We start from the raw sequence: 13,608 nt of genomic DNA on the forward strand, positions 1-13,608 counted from the left end.
GATCCTGAGGGAACTTAATCCTATTGCAAATGGCTTAGCTAAATTGGTGCTTGCTTAGAAAATCTATATAGTGATAGGATTCCTCCTTTGTAATCTTTGGGGTCCTCCCCTGCTTTGTACATCCTCTCATGTACTCTTTTTTATTTTAATGAATTTTGGTTAAACTTTTCTAAAAAAAATCCCCTTATGTACATCCTTTTTTTCTGCAATGAAAGTTAACCATTTCTCAAAAGAAAAAAAAAGAGTTTCACCGGAATTTTGGATTCATTACAAAGTCCTTCCAAAACCTTGGATTTCCCCCCATTTTGACCCTTGTCAAAATGTGATGTGAAACTGAGATTTAAATCCTCTGCATGAGCAGACTTCGGGCCACTGCAGTCTGCATAAGTGCAGAGTGCAGACGCAGCAAGACTTGTTACCTTGCCATCTTTTGTCTTATATTGTGTTTTGTCATTTGCCCTGCTGTATCATCACATAACAATTGCATTGAGAAATATCTTCTTTTTTGGGCCATATGAAGGCTTATTTTGCTTTAAAAAAGACAAGGTGGTCAAATAAAAAATCAATGTTGGATTTGATAAGCACTTCTTTACTTTTTGGTGAGGTGTATTTGTATTGTAGGAATTGTCAAAATTGCATTTATTGTGATATATCTGCCCACTGCTGTGACTATGATAATTCCCCATCCCCCTTTTGGATTTATGAGTTTTAAGTAGTTTCAGTAGCATTAGTTTACCGATTTATCTTCCTTGATGAAACAGATTCAATGCCTGGAGGAAAATGCCGAATCATTAAGAGAGAGAAGCTTGAAGTTTTGTAAAGGATGTCGAAAGTACACGTATGTCTTCCTTATACTTCATTTATATTCTTATTATTCTGGAGTGAATGTGTTTCATCAAGAAGTTTAATAAAAAAGTGCCTGTTTCTTCTTTTTCTTCCTGAAAATCAGTGCCTAGTGTTCTCTTGTTGCTTTTGGTGGGGACTGTTGATTTCTCTTTTCCAGGGATATTTTTTATGTTCAATTGATGAGTGTGTCATGTGTTGGTTATACCTCTATTTGATGTGGATATGGTGTGGTATTCTTGGTAAGTTATCTCTTGATGGAGGCCTCTACTCCTTTCTGTGTATGTACTTGCCTATATTCAATTGGTGCTAGGTTGGCATTTTAGGTTGTATTTTGGTTTCTTTCTTTATTTCTCTGCTCTGGGCACCCCCTGCCTCCGATGTGTTGGATGCTTCTGGTTTTCTTGTTGCCCCTGATTTTGAGTTTTTTCTTTCTGTACTTCTGTTACACTTCCTTGTAATCTTCTTTTGTTCTTTGAAAATTTATATCTAGATCATGGTTATCCAGTATAACAGGGATAGCAAAAGGGTAGAGTTACAGAATCTAATGACAGGACAGATGAAGTTCCAATTAGAAAGTTGTGCGTGGATTTAGGTCATTGTATGGGGGTTATCAGGGTTATGATGCAGGTTCTGTTCTGATGTTTTGAAAGTGAGATATGGAGAATTTATAGTGGAGAGTATTGATGGATAACATATTAAATTTTATTGAGCATTTGAGTGTAAGAAAAGAAAGGCTATATACAAAACAATGCCGAGTACTCCAGCACAGGCCATGTATGCTGCCTGAACCACATAAAAACTTTCTTAATGGTTTATAGTTACATTAACACGTCCATTTGTATCTAAAAGAGCTGCTGTCTGTTCACCCCCTGCATTGCTAAAGTGTCTGCCGTGTTGTTGGCTGCTCTAGGCACCCTCTGAAATCCCTTGATAATGTTCTTCCACAAGCTTTTTACTTCCCTTGTAATTATTCTAAACTTCCATGTACACAGGCTATTGTTCCTGCCAGCCCAGTATTACTTTAGAATCACCTTGAACAATCAAATTGCCAAACCCAAGGGATCTTGCCAGTCTAACTATCCTTTGCTTCTGCCCTTGTTGAATTATCATGGCCTGTAGGGTCTTAGGATAATGCTAGGGTGGACCCTCTTTCATCTTTGGAAATGCCTGCTATGCTAGATGGACCCGGGTTGCCTACACTACACCCATCAAAATTAATCTTTATGAAATTTGGCTATGGTGGTGTCTATGGAGGGCAGACAAACAAGGATGGTGAATTTGTAGCATTGTTGGTCGGTGGAAGTGCAAGGAAAGGGAATGGAATCTTCGGACGGACACCCAAGCTAGATTTCCCGATTTACATAGGTGAGGACCCTATTCCCTGGATCTATTGAGCTGAGAAGTTTTTTGAATACCATGAAACATTGGCCAACCAAAGGGTCTCAATAGCTTCCATCCATTTGGATGGGGAGGCGATCATGTGGTATCAATGGTACTGTAAAACTCATGCCCAAATCACTTGGCTTGGCTTCATATAGGCCTTGTGTGTGAGGTTTGGCCCCTCTGGTTATGAGGACTTGAATGAGTCCCTATCACGAGTGGAGCAAATAGGGACTATTTGGGAATACCAAGTTGAGTTTGAAAAATTGTCTACCTAGGTGAATGGATGGCTAGAGAAGGTTCTCATTGGGTGCTTCATAGGAGGCTTGAGAGAAGATATCAGGATGGAGGTGAAGGCCCTGCTTCCCCACTCATTGACTATCACCATTGGCCTCACTAAGCTCTAAGAGGAGCGTCTCATTTAAGTAAATAAGATAAGCTAACCCAATGGACCACTGGGCCCAATACTCAACACACCACCCCCTAGACCGGACCCTGTGGTAACCAAATCTGTTGGGCCTAATGAGCCTCCCACTCTGCCTTATAAGAGGTTAACCTGGATGGAAATGCAAGCAAGGCATGAAAAAGGCCTTTGTTATAATTGTGACAAGTAATTCGTCCCGGGCCACCAATGCATGGCCCAACACATTTATTTACTCCAAGTAGATGACATGGACGAGGAACCAACAGAGCTGGTTGACATTTGGGCAAATGGCCCACCTACTCAAGCCCAAGGGGCAGAATACTTTTCCATATCACTCTAAGACTTAGCTGGAATTGGCTCCCCACAAACCATGCAGCATAGTTCTCAAGGCGCCATGGTGAGGCTAGGAGACAAGGGGGCGCCTTGTCACCTAGTCGGCTGGGCGATGGATTTTTCTATGTAGAAAACATAGATCTTAGGGTAGTTCCCGAGGTACCATAACCATATTTCCATAATAATTATTCATAATTTTCATAAGAAAAGTATAGAGTTCATGTTAAAGTATAGAAAATCAGCATATTAATGAGAAGGAAAAGAAAAATAAAAAAAATATAGGGGCTGAACCCTTATTTTTGTTATAGTAGTAGTAGTAAATAAGTTCTTCCTTATTGGTTCAGGTTTTAAAGTCTTTGAGGATTCAATACAGCATTTGGCAATGTTTGTATTGATTAAACCCTAGCAAACAAGAAAATAATAAAAATAAATTAGTATATAAACACAAAATGAATATTTTAGTTTAATAGTGCCTATTTTATAATTATAATGTCAAAAAATAAGGAATAAAAAAGTATGTTATAATACATAGTACAAAACTGCTTGGTGATTTGGCAAGGCGAGCCGCAAAGGGCGCCTTGTCGCCTAGGCATCGCCTTGACAACTATGCCATGCAGGTCATGGACCTATTGAAGGGTGTTGGATATCAGTCCTAATTGACAGTGTAAGTTCCCTTAATTTCGTCATAACCCTACTTTCCAAACAATTGGGCCTGGATATTCAGCTAATCAGTCCTTTCAATGTTAATGTAGCCAATGGGGGGCTGTCTGCAGTGTGAAAAGTATTTGTAAATTGGTGGGACTAAAGCTCCAGGGGCATCCCTTTGTGGTAGACTTGTTTCCACTGGAGTTTGCTAGGGCCAATGTAGTGTTGGGGGAACAATGGCTCCAACAACTCGGTCCAGTACTTTGCGATCGGAAGAAACTCACCATGGACTTCAATATAGGAGGACACGGGCAGAATTGTTGGGTTCAATATCCAAGACCTCGTAGAGCACTCTCTTAAGTCCATGGCCAAGGCTAGTAGCTATATGGGAAGCCCGACCTTCATGTACCTGTGCCTCATGACTAGTGGGCTCAACTTGACTTCACTACTGGGGACTGCCATGAATAACCATGATCAGGCCCAACTAGATGGCGTTTTACAAACCTACTCAAATATATTTAAGAGCCCACCTCCTTACCTCCATCCTGAGTCCATGACCATCAAATTGAAATGTTACCTGGGGCCCCTCCAACCAACATTATGTCCTACAGGAACCCATATTTCCAAAGGGGGGAAATTGAAAAATGGTCTAGGAATTGCTAAAGAGGGGATTCATTCAACCCAACAGCAGTGCCTACTCTTCCCCAGTTTTATTAGTAAAAAAAGGACAGTTCATGGAGGTTTTGCATTGACTATTGGGCCCTGAACTGAATCACTGTTAAGGATCGGTTCCCAATCCCACTAATTGAAGAGCTATTCGATGAATTAGGTCAGGCCTGCTTTTTCTCGAAGCTGGACCTGCAATCTGGGTACCACCAGATGTTCATTCGACAGACATTCACAAGATTGCTTTCAGGGTTGCAGACGGGTAGTATGAGTTTATACTTGTGTTTTTCGATGACATCTTAGTTTACAGCCTGGATTGGACTTCTCACATGGAGCATCAGTGCAAAACATTAGATATCCTATGTCAGCACCAATTATTTGCCAAGATGCGGGAGTGTTCTTTTGGGCAAACCCAGGTCCAATATTTGGGCCACATCATTTCAGGTAGGACGGTTCAGACTGACCCAGAGAAGGTGGAGTGTATGATGAAGTGGGCTCGGCCCAAAAGCCAGGACTTGCATCATTTCCTGGGCTTAACTGGTTATTACCGGTGTTTTATTAAAGGTTATGGGGAACTGGCAGCACCCTTGACCAGGCTACTTAAGAAGAATTCTTTTGAATGGGATGTTCAGGCCAAACAAGCTTTCCAGGCTGTTTCGTCTCCACCCACATTAGCCTTACTGGATTTCTCTAAGGAATTCATTGTCGAAACTGATGCTTCAGGCCACGACTTTGGGGCTGTTCTAATGAAACAGGGTCAACTTCTTACCTTCTTTAGCAAGGCCCTTTCTTCTCAAGCACAGTTGAAGTCCACCTATGAGAAAGAACTGATGGCCGTTGTGTTAGCAAGTACACAAATGGTGTGCATACTTGCTGGGCAGCACTTTCCCAGTCTGGACAGACCATCGAAGGATCAAACACTTACTTGAACAGCGGGTTTGGGGCCCCAAGCAGCAACAGTGGGCCTCTAAAATACTTGGGTATGATTTCAAAATTGAGCACAAGCTGAGCCTGTCTAATGCAGCAGTGGACACACTATCGCGAGAAGAAAAAATCTTCTCCTTGGGGGTCTCCAGCATGCTGTGTCCACTGCTAGAGAACCTCAATTTCGAAGCCGAAGAAGACCCAGAATTGATCCACATTAGAGATCTGTGGGCGGTGGACCCAGGACAATATTCTGGATACTGTAGTGGGTACCTCTCTGTTTTATAAGGGGCGGTTGGTCATATCCAGAAGATCGGGCTATCACTTGGAATTGCTCAAGCTTTTCCATGACTCAACTCTGGGGGACCACTCTGGGATATTACATACTTACAAGCATCTCACCCAACATTACTACTGGAAGGGTATGAAGAGGAATGATATATGAGCACATAGCACGTTGCCAAGTTTGTCAGCAAAACAAGTACAACACCTAAAACCCTGTCGGGCTCTTACAACCCCTACCAATCCTAGAGAAAGTGTGGGATGATGTTTCTATGGACTTCATATCAAGACTACCCAAATCAGCTGGGAAATCAGTGGTGTTGGTTGTAGTTGATTGATTAAATAAATATGGACACTTCATTGCTTTACCACACCCCTACAATGCATCTGTGGTTGCCAAAGATTTTGTTCAAGAAGTTGCCAAGCTCCATGGTTCCCCAAGTGACCATACTAACAGACCGGGACCCCTTGTTTATGAGCCGATTCTGGGAAGTTTATTTCCAAACTCTTGGAGTTGAGTTGTTGCACACCACTAGTTCATAGAGGCCTTTCAGCCACGTCACGAGCAACCAGTGGGCCCATTGTTTCCCCTGGGCCGAGTATTGGTACTGTAGATCGACAGAAATAAAAGAGAAAAGAAGAAGGAGAAGAGAAGGAAGAGGGAGGGAAGAGAGAAGAAGAAAATGTTCTGTATTATATGTAAGGTTGGCGGTGCCCTAAGTTAATATTTATACTTAGGGTGACAACTTATAACAAATATCATGGAAAAAACCAAAAATGCCCTTACAGGGCCGCCACATGTTACAACCCTCCCCCTCAAGTTGGAGCATATATGTCAATCATGCCCAACTTGTCACACAATTCATTATGTCGCAAATAGTGAAGACCCTTTGTCAGGACATCAGCTAATTGTTCCTTGAAGCTGATGTAAGGAGTACAAACTTCCCCCTTTTCAAGTTTTTCCCTTATGAAATGCTTATCAACTTCAATATGCTTGGTCCTGTCATGAAGAACTGGATTGGCTGCAATATTAATGGCAGCCTTGTTGTCACAATAGAGAGGCATTGGTCCATAAACAAAGAAACCCAACTCTCCAATCAAATTCTTTACCCATAGTACTTCAGCAACTCCATGTGCCATGGCCCTATACTCAGCCTCAGCACTAGATCTTGCCACTACACTTTGTTTTTTGCTTCTCCAAGTGACCAAGTTTCCACCAACAAAAGTACAATTATCTGCTAGTTGATTTTCTATCATCAACTACTCCAGCCCAATCTGCATTTGTGTAGACTTCCACTTTCATATGACCATGTTTATTGAAAAGTAATCCAGTTCCTGGATATTTCTTTAGATGTCTGAGTACTCTCTCTAAGTTGCCTCTAAAGGGGAGGATGTTGGTGCATGCATAAATTGACTAAGAACACCAACAACATAGGCTATATCTGGCCGAGTCATTGATAAGTAGAGGAGTCTTCCTACCAACCTTTGAAACTTCTTGACATCTGTCATTGGTTCTCTAGTACAATCACCAAGCCAATGGTTTTCCTCAATAGGGGAATCTACAGGCTTTGCTCCCAACTTTCCAGTGTCCTGCAAGAGATCTAGGACATACTTCCTTTGGGAAATGAAGATGCCCTTCTTTGAGCGGGCAACCTCAATACCAAGGAAATAACGTAGTTGTCGCAGATCCTTCACCTCAAACTGCATAGCAAGGGATTCTTTAACCTTTTGAATCTTAGAGTACCAATTTCCAGTAATCACAATGCCATCAACGTTGACAATCAATACCGCAACATTCTTCTAGTTTCTTTTAACAAACAGGGTATGGTCAGATTGGCATTGCTTGAACCCAATTTGTTGAAGAGCCAAGTGAAATCTGCTGAACCAGGCTCTTGGGGATTGTTTCAAACCATATAAAGATTTTTTTAGTTTGCAAACTTTCCCTTTACACCCTTGTGCTATAAACCCAGGAGATTGAATCTTGTAAACTTCTTCTTCCAGATCTCCATTTAAGAATGCATTTTTGATGTCCAGTTGGTGGAGTTCCTAGTCAAAGTTAACAGGCAAGGATAGTATAATCTGAACAATGTTCATTTTAGCAACTGGGGCAAATGTTTCTTCATAATCGACCCCATATACCTGTGTATACCTTTTTGCAACTAACCTGGCCTTATATCTCTCAACCGACCCATTTGCTCTGTGCTTTACTGTGAATACCCATTTGCACCCCATTGGCTCCTTGCCTTCAGGAAGATTCACCAACTCCCAGGTGTTGTTTTTGTGTAGAGCACCAATTTCTTCCTTCATTGCCTCTGTCTATTCAGGTATAGATAAGGCCTTTGCAACACTTTTGGGAATGGAAACACAATCAATGGCAGTCAAAAAGGCACGAAATGGGGGGGCAGTGTTTTCATAGGACAAGAACTGGGCAATAGGATGCTTAGTAGTACATGATCTAACTCCTTTCCTATGAGCAATCGGGACATCAAGATCGTTAGTAGATGGTGTTGGATGTATATTCTCAAGTTGCTCCACAGCCTTTGAATTCAGCTGTCCCTTACAGCAACTCAAGCAGGCACTGAATGGAGAGGAGTCAGGAATAAAGGGAAGAGGAATTTGAGGAGCTTGCTTCTCCTCCTTCACACTATTCTCCCCTTGAGGAGAGGCTTGGAAGAAGGATTCAGATTTAAAAAAGGACACATCCATCGATACAAGGTATTTATGAGTGATAGGATTGAAGCATTTGTATCCCTTTTGGGAAGAAGGATAACCCAAGAAAACACACAGAACAGATTTAGGATCCAATTTACGTCGGTTTGGAGATAAATCATGAACAAAATACTTGCAACCAAACACACGTAGGGGAATAGAGAATAAAGGGGATTGAGGGAAAAGAAGTTGATGTGGAGCCTTGTATTGCAAGAAGCGTGATGGCATACGATTGATAAGATAAGCCGCAACCGTCACAACATCAACCCAAAAACGTTTTGGAACATGTATGTGAAGCATCATACTGCGGGCAACTTCAAGAAGATGTCTGTTCTTCCTTTTGGCAATGCCATTCTGTTGTGGTGTTCTGGCACACAAGCTTATGTGAAGGGATCCATGAGAGGAGAAAAATTCAGCTAGGTCAGGATGGAAATATTCCTTCGCATTATCCGATTGGAAAATTTGGACTTCAACATGAAATTGAGTGAAAAGCATGCAGTGGAAGTCTTGCACAATCTTGGATACTTCTTCTCTAGAATGCTTAGGATATATCCATGTGTATCTCGAATAATCGTCAATGAAGCTGATAAAATACTTGTATCCACCCTCAGTAGGTATATTTACAGGGCCCTAAATATCAGAAAAAACATGGAAAGGCAAAGTAGATCTTTTATTATTTGATGGAAATTTGTTCTACAATGCTTACTCAACTAACATGTTTGATAATGTTAACTAGTGATAGACACAGACTTGAACAAGTCAGGGAACATAACTTTGAAAGACTCAAAGGACAAATGACCAAGGCGATTATGCCACAACCACAACTGACTTTTTGTAGACTGACTCATAAGACTCACTAGAGTTGATGCCGCAGGACCAGCTTTATTCTCCAAGATGTAGAGGCCGTCAACCATATCTCCTTTACCAATTGTCCTCCCCAAGGTTAAATCCTGGGACACACAAGAATGAGGAAAAAAGGTTACAAAATAGTTTAAGGATTGAGTAATACTGCTTATTAATAACAAATTTATAGGAAGTTTGAGAACATGAAAGGTATTGGGTAAAACAAGGCCATCAGGAAGGGATACAGATCCCTGACCAACAATAGTGGATAGAGATTGTCGGCAAGATATGATTTGCGGCAAATTAAGAAAGATATGATTTGCTGCAAATTTAGAAAGATTTGATTTGATTGATTACAGATTTGATTTGATTACAGATTTGAATAAATTTAGGAAAGATTAGATTTGAATAAAATTAGGAAAGTCATATCCGAGGATTAAGGGAAAGATTTAATCAATCCCTAATTGAGAGAGATTCTAGGAGTAATTGAGAGAGATCCTAGGAGTTTGTCTCTCCTTTCTTTTCTTATTTAAGTTGTATGCTCAACATGTTTTATCAACACATTATCAATACAGAAGTATTTCTTCTTCTCTCCCTCTTCATTTCTTCTTCTCTTCCTCTTTATTTTTCCACAGAGACCCATCAGCAAGTCTCACTTTATCCCTTCCAGAGAGAAGAGTGTAGGTTTGAAATAAATTTGACTTACTAGTCATATGGTTCAATGCCCCTGAGTCAATGGTCCAAGGTGACTCGGGAGCAGAGGTACACACATGAAATGTAGAAGCAGATGAAGTAGAGGGGGTAGGAACCGACCTATCCATCTGCCCGAGAGTCCTACCATACAGTTCCAAATGATCTCTGAAGGAGTTAATGATGTCTTCCTTGGGATCATAACCATTAGGATGCTCTTGGGAAAGTCCAATCGGCAAATTATTTGGTTGGTAATCTTGTGCAGCCAGATTTGCAGAAGTAAATTTCTTCTGAGGAGGTTTCTTTTAAGTTTCTTGATTCTTGGTTGCCCACTTGAGCTTCCCCACTAACTCCCAACATGTTTCTCGAGTGTGTCTAGGCTTTTGACAGTGCGTGCACCACAGTTTGTCCTTGTCCTCACTTTTCCTTGATTCTCCCTTTTTCATTCTGATGTTACCTCCTCTTGCAGCTAGGGCAACAGGTTGCTCCCCCTCAGAAACATTCATTAGATTTTTCCTGCTCTCTTCATATATATATATTTTTTGATGAATTCCTGCTCTGTTCATATTGGACTAGGGCATATACTTAACTGAAGGAAGTTCCTTGTTTCCTAAAATCTGCACTCGGAGAGGCTCGTAAGCAGGATTCAGCCCATGCAAGAATGCAAATACTCTTTGGTGGGAGACAAGTTTTTTGTATGCTTGTGCATCCTCATCATTTTTCCACTCAATAGTCTGATAATAGTCTAGCTCCTTCCAGACAGATGTAAGGGCTGAATAATATGTAGATAGGCTACGGTCCCCTTGCTTACAAGTTAGATGATTCTGCTTGAAGCTGATAAATTTTGGCAAAGTGCCTCTGTTCAGAATAGGTTGCCTTGGCTTGTTCCCAAATTTCACAAGCTGTGTCAGCCCATATGAAATTTTTCTTTACATGAGGTAGCATGGAACCTAACAACCATGACATAACCATGCTGTTTTCTTGATCCCATCGATCATGTTCAGCAGTCCCGGACTTTGGTTCTTTTATTTTTCCACTTATGTAACCAGCCTTCCCCCTAGCTGTGATGTACAGCTTGATGCCTTTGGACCATTCCAGATAATTTAGGCCATCAAAGGGGGTAATAGACGTAGAGAAATTCATGCTGTCCATTCCCCCGTTTAGGTTTCCTTGATGGGAAGTAATGCTAGAGGTTGCTGAATCCTCAGTAGCCATTTTTTCTCACACTTAACTGCTGATTTTTTTTTTTTTTTTTTCAAAAAGAAATCTGAGATATAAGGTTTGTACTTCTGTAGTTTGACAAAAGGCTCCAAATATAGCTTTAGCCAGACTGTAGGTCAATAAACCTCAGCCGAATCACTTCAGCTTATAAGAGAAGGAGACAACCAGCCCCTACAACCTCAAAACTGTGACATTCACAGTGGTCATACATTTAGATATGAATGTAACAGTACATACCTGGCTTCCACGACCTACAGTTCATAGAAAACCCTTAGGAGAAAACTCCTTACTGCATTCGGTTGCCACCGCAGATCTAAAAAAGCACTTTACTGCATTCGTCTGCCACCACAGACTTCTTGGTACAGCGACCAAGAGAGAAGAGAAAGAAACAAGGGCTGAAGGTTGCACCCAGAAGAAGAACACAATGAGGTCTTCATGTCCTCTTCCAATCAAAAAAAATCTCAAATGAAGAACACGATCTGAGAAGGTTGCGCCCAGATCAGATCAGCGCTCTAATACCATGTAGATCGACAGAAATAAAAGAGAAAAGAAGGAGAAGAAAAGGAAGAGAGAGGGAAGAGAGAAGAAGAAAATGTTCTGTATTATTTGTAAGGCTGGTGGCACCCTAAGTTAATATTTGTACTTAGGGTGACAGCTTATAACAAATATCATGGAAAAAACCAAGAATGCCCTTACAGGGACACCACATGTTAAAACAGGTACAATACTTCATTTCACACCTCAGTCGGCACTACTCCATTCAAGATCCTATACAGCAGGGACCCACGACAAATATTACCTTATGAAAAGGGATCAGTGACAGTGGCCGAAATTGATGCCCATTTGACAGCTCAAGATGAAATTTTGAAGTCACTTAAGTGCCACTTGCAGTGATCACAACAGAGAATGAAATCCTCATATGACAGGAAGCATAGGGATCTTGAATTCTTGGTGGGAGACCAGGTTTACCTCAAGTTGCAGCCTTATAGACAGGTATCCATAGCAAGGAGGGCTCACCAGAAGCTAGCACCAAGATTTTTTTTTGGCCCATTCAAGGTGATTGAAAAGGTGGGCTCTGTGGCTTACAGGCTGGATCTTCCTTCTTCCTCCAAGCTACACCCCGTATTTCATGTATCTCTCCTCAAGACATACATTGGACTCCCCATTAACGGTCACACCAACACTCCCTGAGCTATTGGAAGAAGCTGAACTTCTTACTGAACCTCATCTCATTACTGAGTTCCACTGGATTAGACAGGGACGGAAGGTGATACGACAGGCATTAGTACTTTGGAAGGGATTATCCCCAGAAGATGCTTCATGGGAAGACTACAAGAAGTTACAGGACCTCTTTCCACGTCTTAACCTTGACATCAAGGTTGATCTTAAGGGGGATGGAGCTGTTATGAATGCAGATTTGAGCAAGACAGGCCCAGATTGCAAGCCCAGCACAGCCAGATCAAGTTGAAGCCTACAAACCCCCAATCAAGTATGTCTATACTAGGAAAGCCATGTCACCCAGCAGTTAGTTACAGAGTATATGCGCTTGCAGGCACGAGAAACCGAATGTAAGGAAGAGTATAAATAAACTGTTGATGGAGATATGAGCATGGAAAGTTTACCCTAATTTTCTCCTCCCTTCCCTTTATCTTTTCTTCCCTTCTCTCTACTCTTCTCTTGCTTTTATTTCTGTTACTGTATAGCTTCCTGTAGTAAATTCTGAACCAGAGGATTAAGAGATCTTACCACACACCAATTGACCCACTAAAGGCCCAGATCAGATCACCATTAGCTCTCAAATTCTGATTCCCAATACCAGCTTCATCCCTACAATTTCTTTGGCTTCAACTGCTGCCATCAAACTGGAGAATAAACTGTGTGGGAGGCCTGAGAAGTAATCTTTTTGTGTGGACAGGAGTGAAACTGGGGGATTGCAGCACCTCTAAAGAGTTTGTGCCAGCATCCAGGAGGAAACTAGAGTGTAATTCTCCCTTTAAAGCCTTCTAGATTTGTACTTTTGTCTTCAAAAACTTTCTTAGTACGTTCCTCCCAAATGCACCACATTGTAGCAAGACAAACATCCTTCCCAAGCACAACACCCCTTTCATCGAGTCTCCTGGCCATTGATTTAGAAAGTCAGTAACTGAATTGGGGGGGAGGGGGGCAAAGGAAGCTTGTGAAGTTTGTTCTGAATCTCCTTCTTTTCCAAAAGTCAACATGGTTAGATTGATTTGTAAGGTAGTCTATAGATGTCAGAGGTTGTTTTTCCACCATCCTAATGACCCCATTAGGTTAGTTGCAAATTTGCAATTGTTCGAACATATATACATGAATGTCAAATTGGTAGAAACCTAAGAATTCTGTTGTTTGTTGAATTGTGTTAGATTTTCCATGCAATTGGATTGAATTGATCAAATCCAGTTAAAGCATAGATTTTTTATCCTACTATAGTTACGCATTTTCTTATTTATCTCAACAAATTGAGCAAAATTCTTGAATAAAGTGATTCTTATAAACTTATTATTTATTTCTTTATAAAGCTTATAAACCAAAGAAATAATTCTTCCCATGGTGAGCACAGGGTCATTTGCTAGTATACCATTTATTTTACTATAATCTAATTATGTATTTTTTATTTAATTAAA

General features: G+C 41.0%; 1 protein-coding gene across 6 annotated transcripts in view; it reads left to right on the forward strand.

The window, feature by feature from the left end:
• The window catches only part of LOC104592757 (ADP-ribosylation factor GTPase-activating protein AGD3-like), a 125,825-nt gene that overhangs the window by 31,488 nt on the left and 80,729 nt on the right, over positions 1 to 13,608 (forward strand). For all 6 annotated transcript variants that reach the window (XM_010252229.3, XM_010252231.3, XM_010252230.3 and 3 more), the window contains exon 2: positions 762 to 838. In XM_010252229.3, coding sequence (XP_010250531.1) covers positions 762 to 838 — 77 coding nt within the window. The remainder of the gene's footprint in view (positions 1 to 761; positions 839 to 13,608) is intronic.

This window comes from Nelumbo nucifera, chromosome 3 (assembly GCF_055504915.1).
Source record: "Nelumbo nucifera cultivar China Antique chromosome 3, China Antique-T2T, whole genome shotgun sequence".
Taxonomy (NCBI): Eukaryota; Viridiplantae; Streptophyta; class Magnoliopsida; order Proteales; family Nelumbonaceae; genus Nelumbo; species Nelumbo nucifera.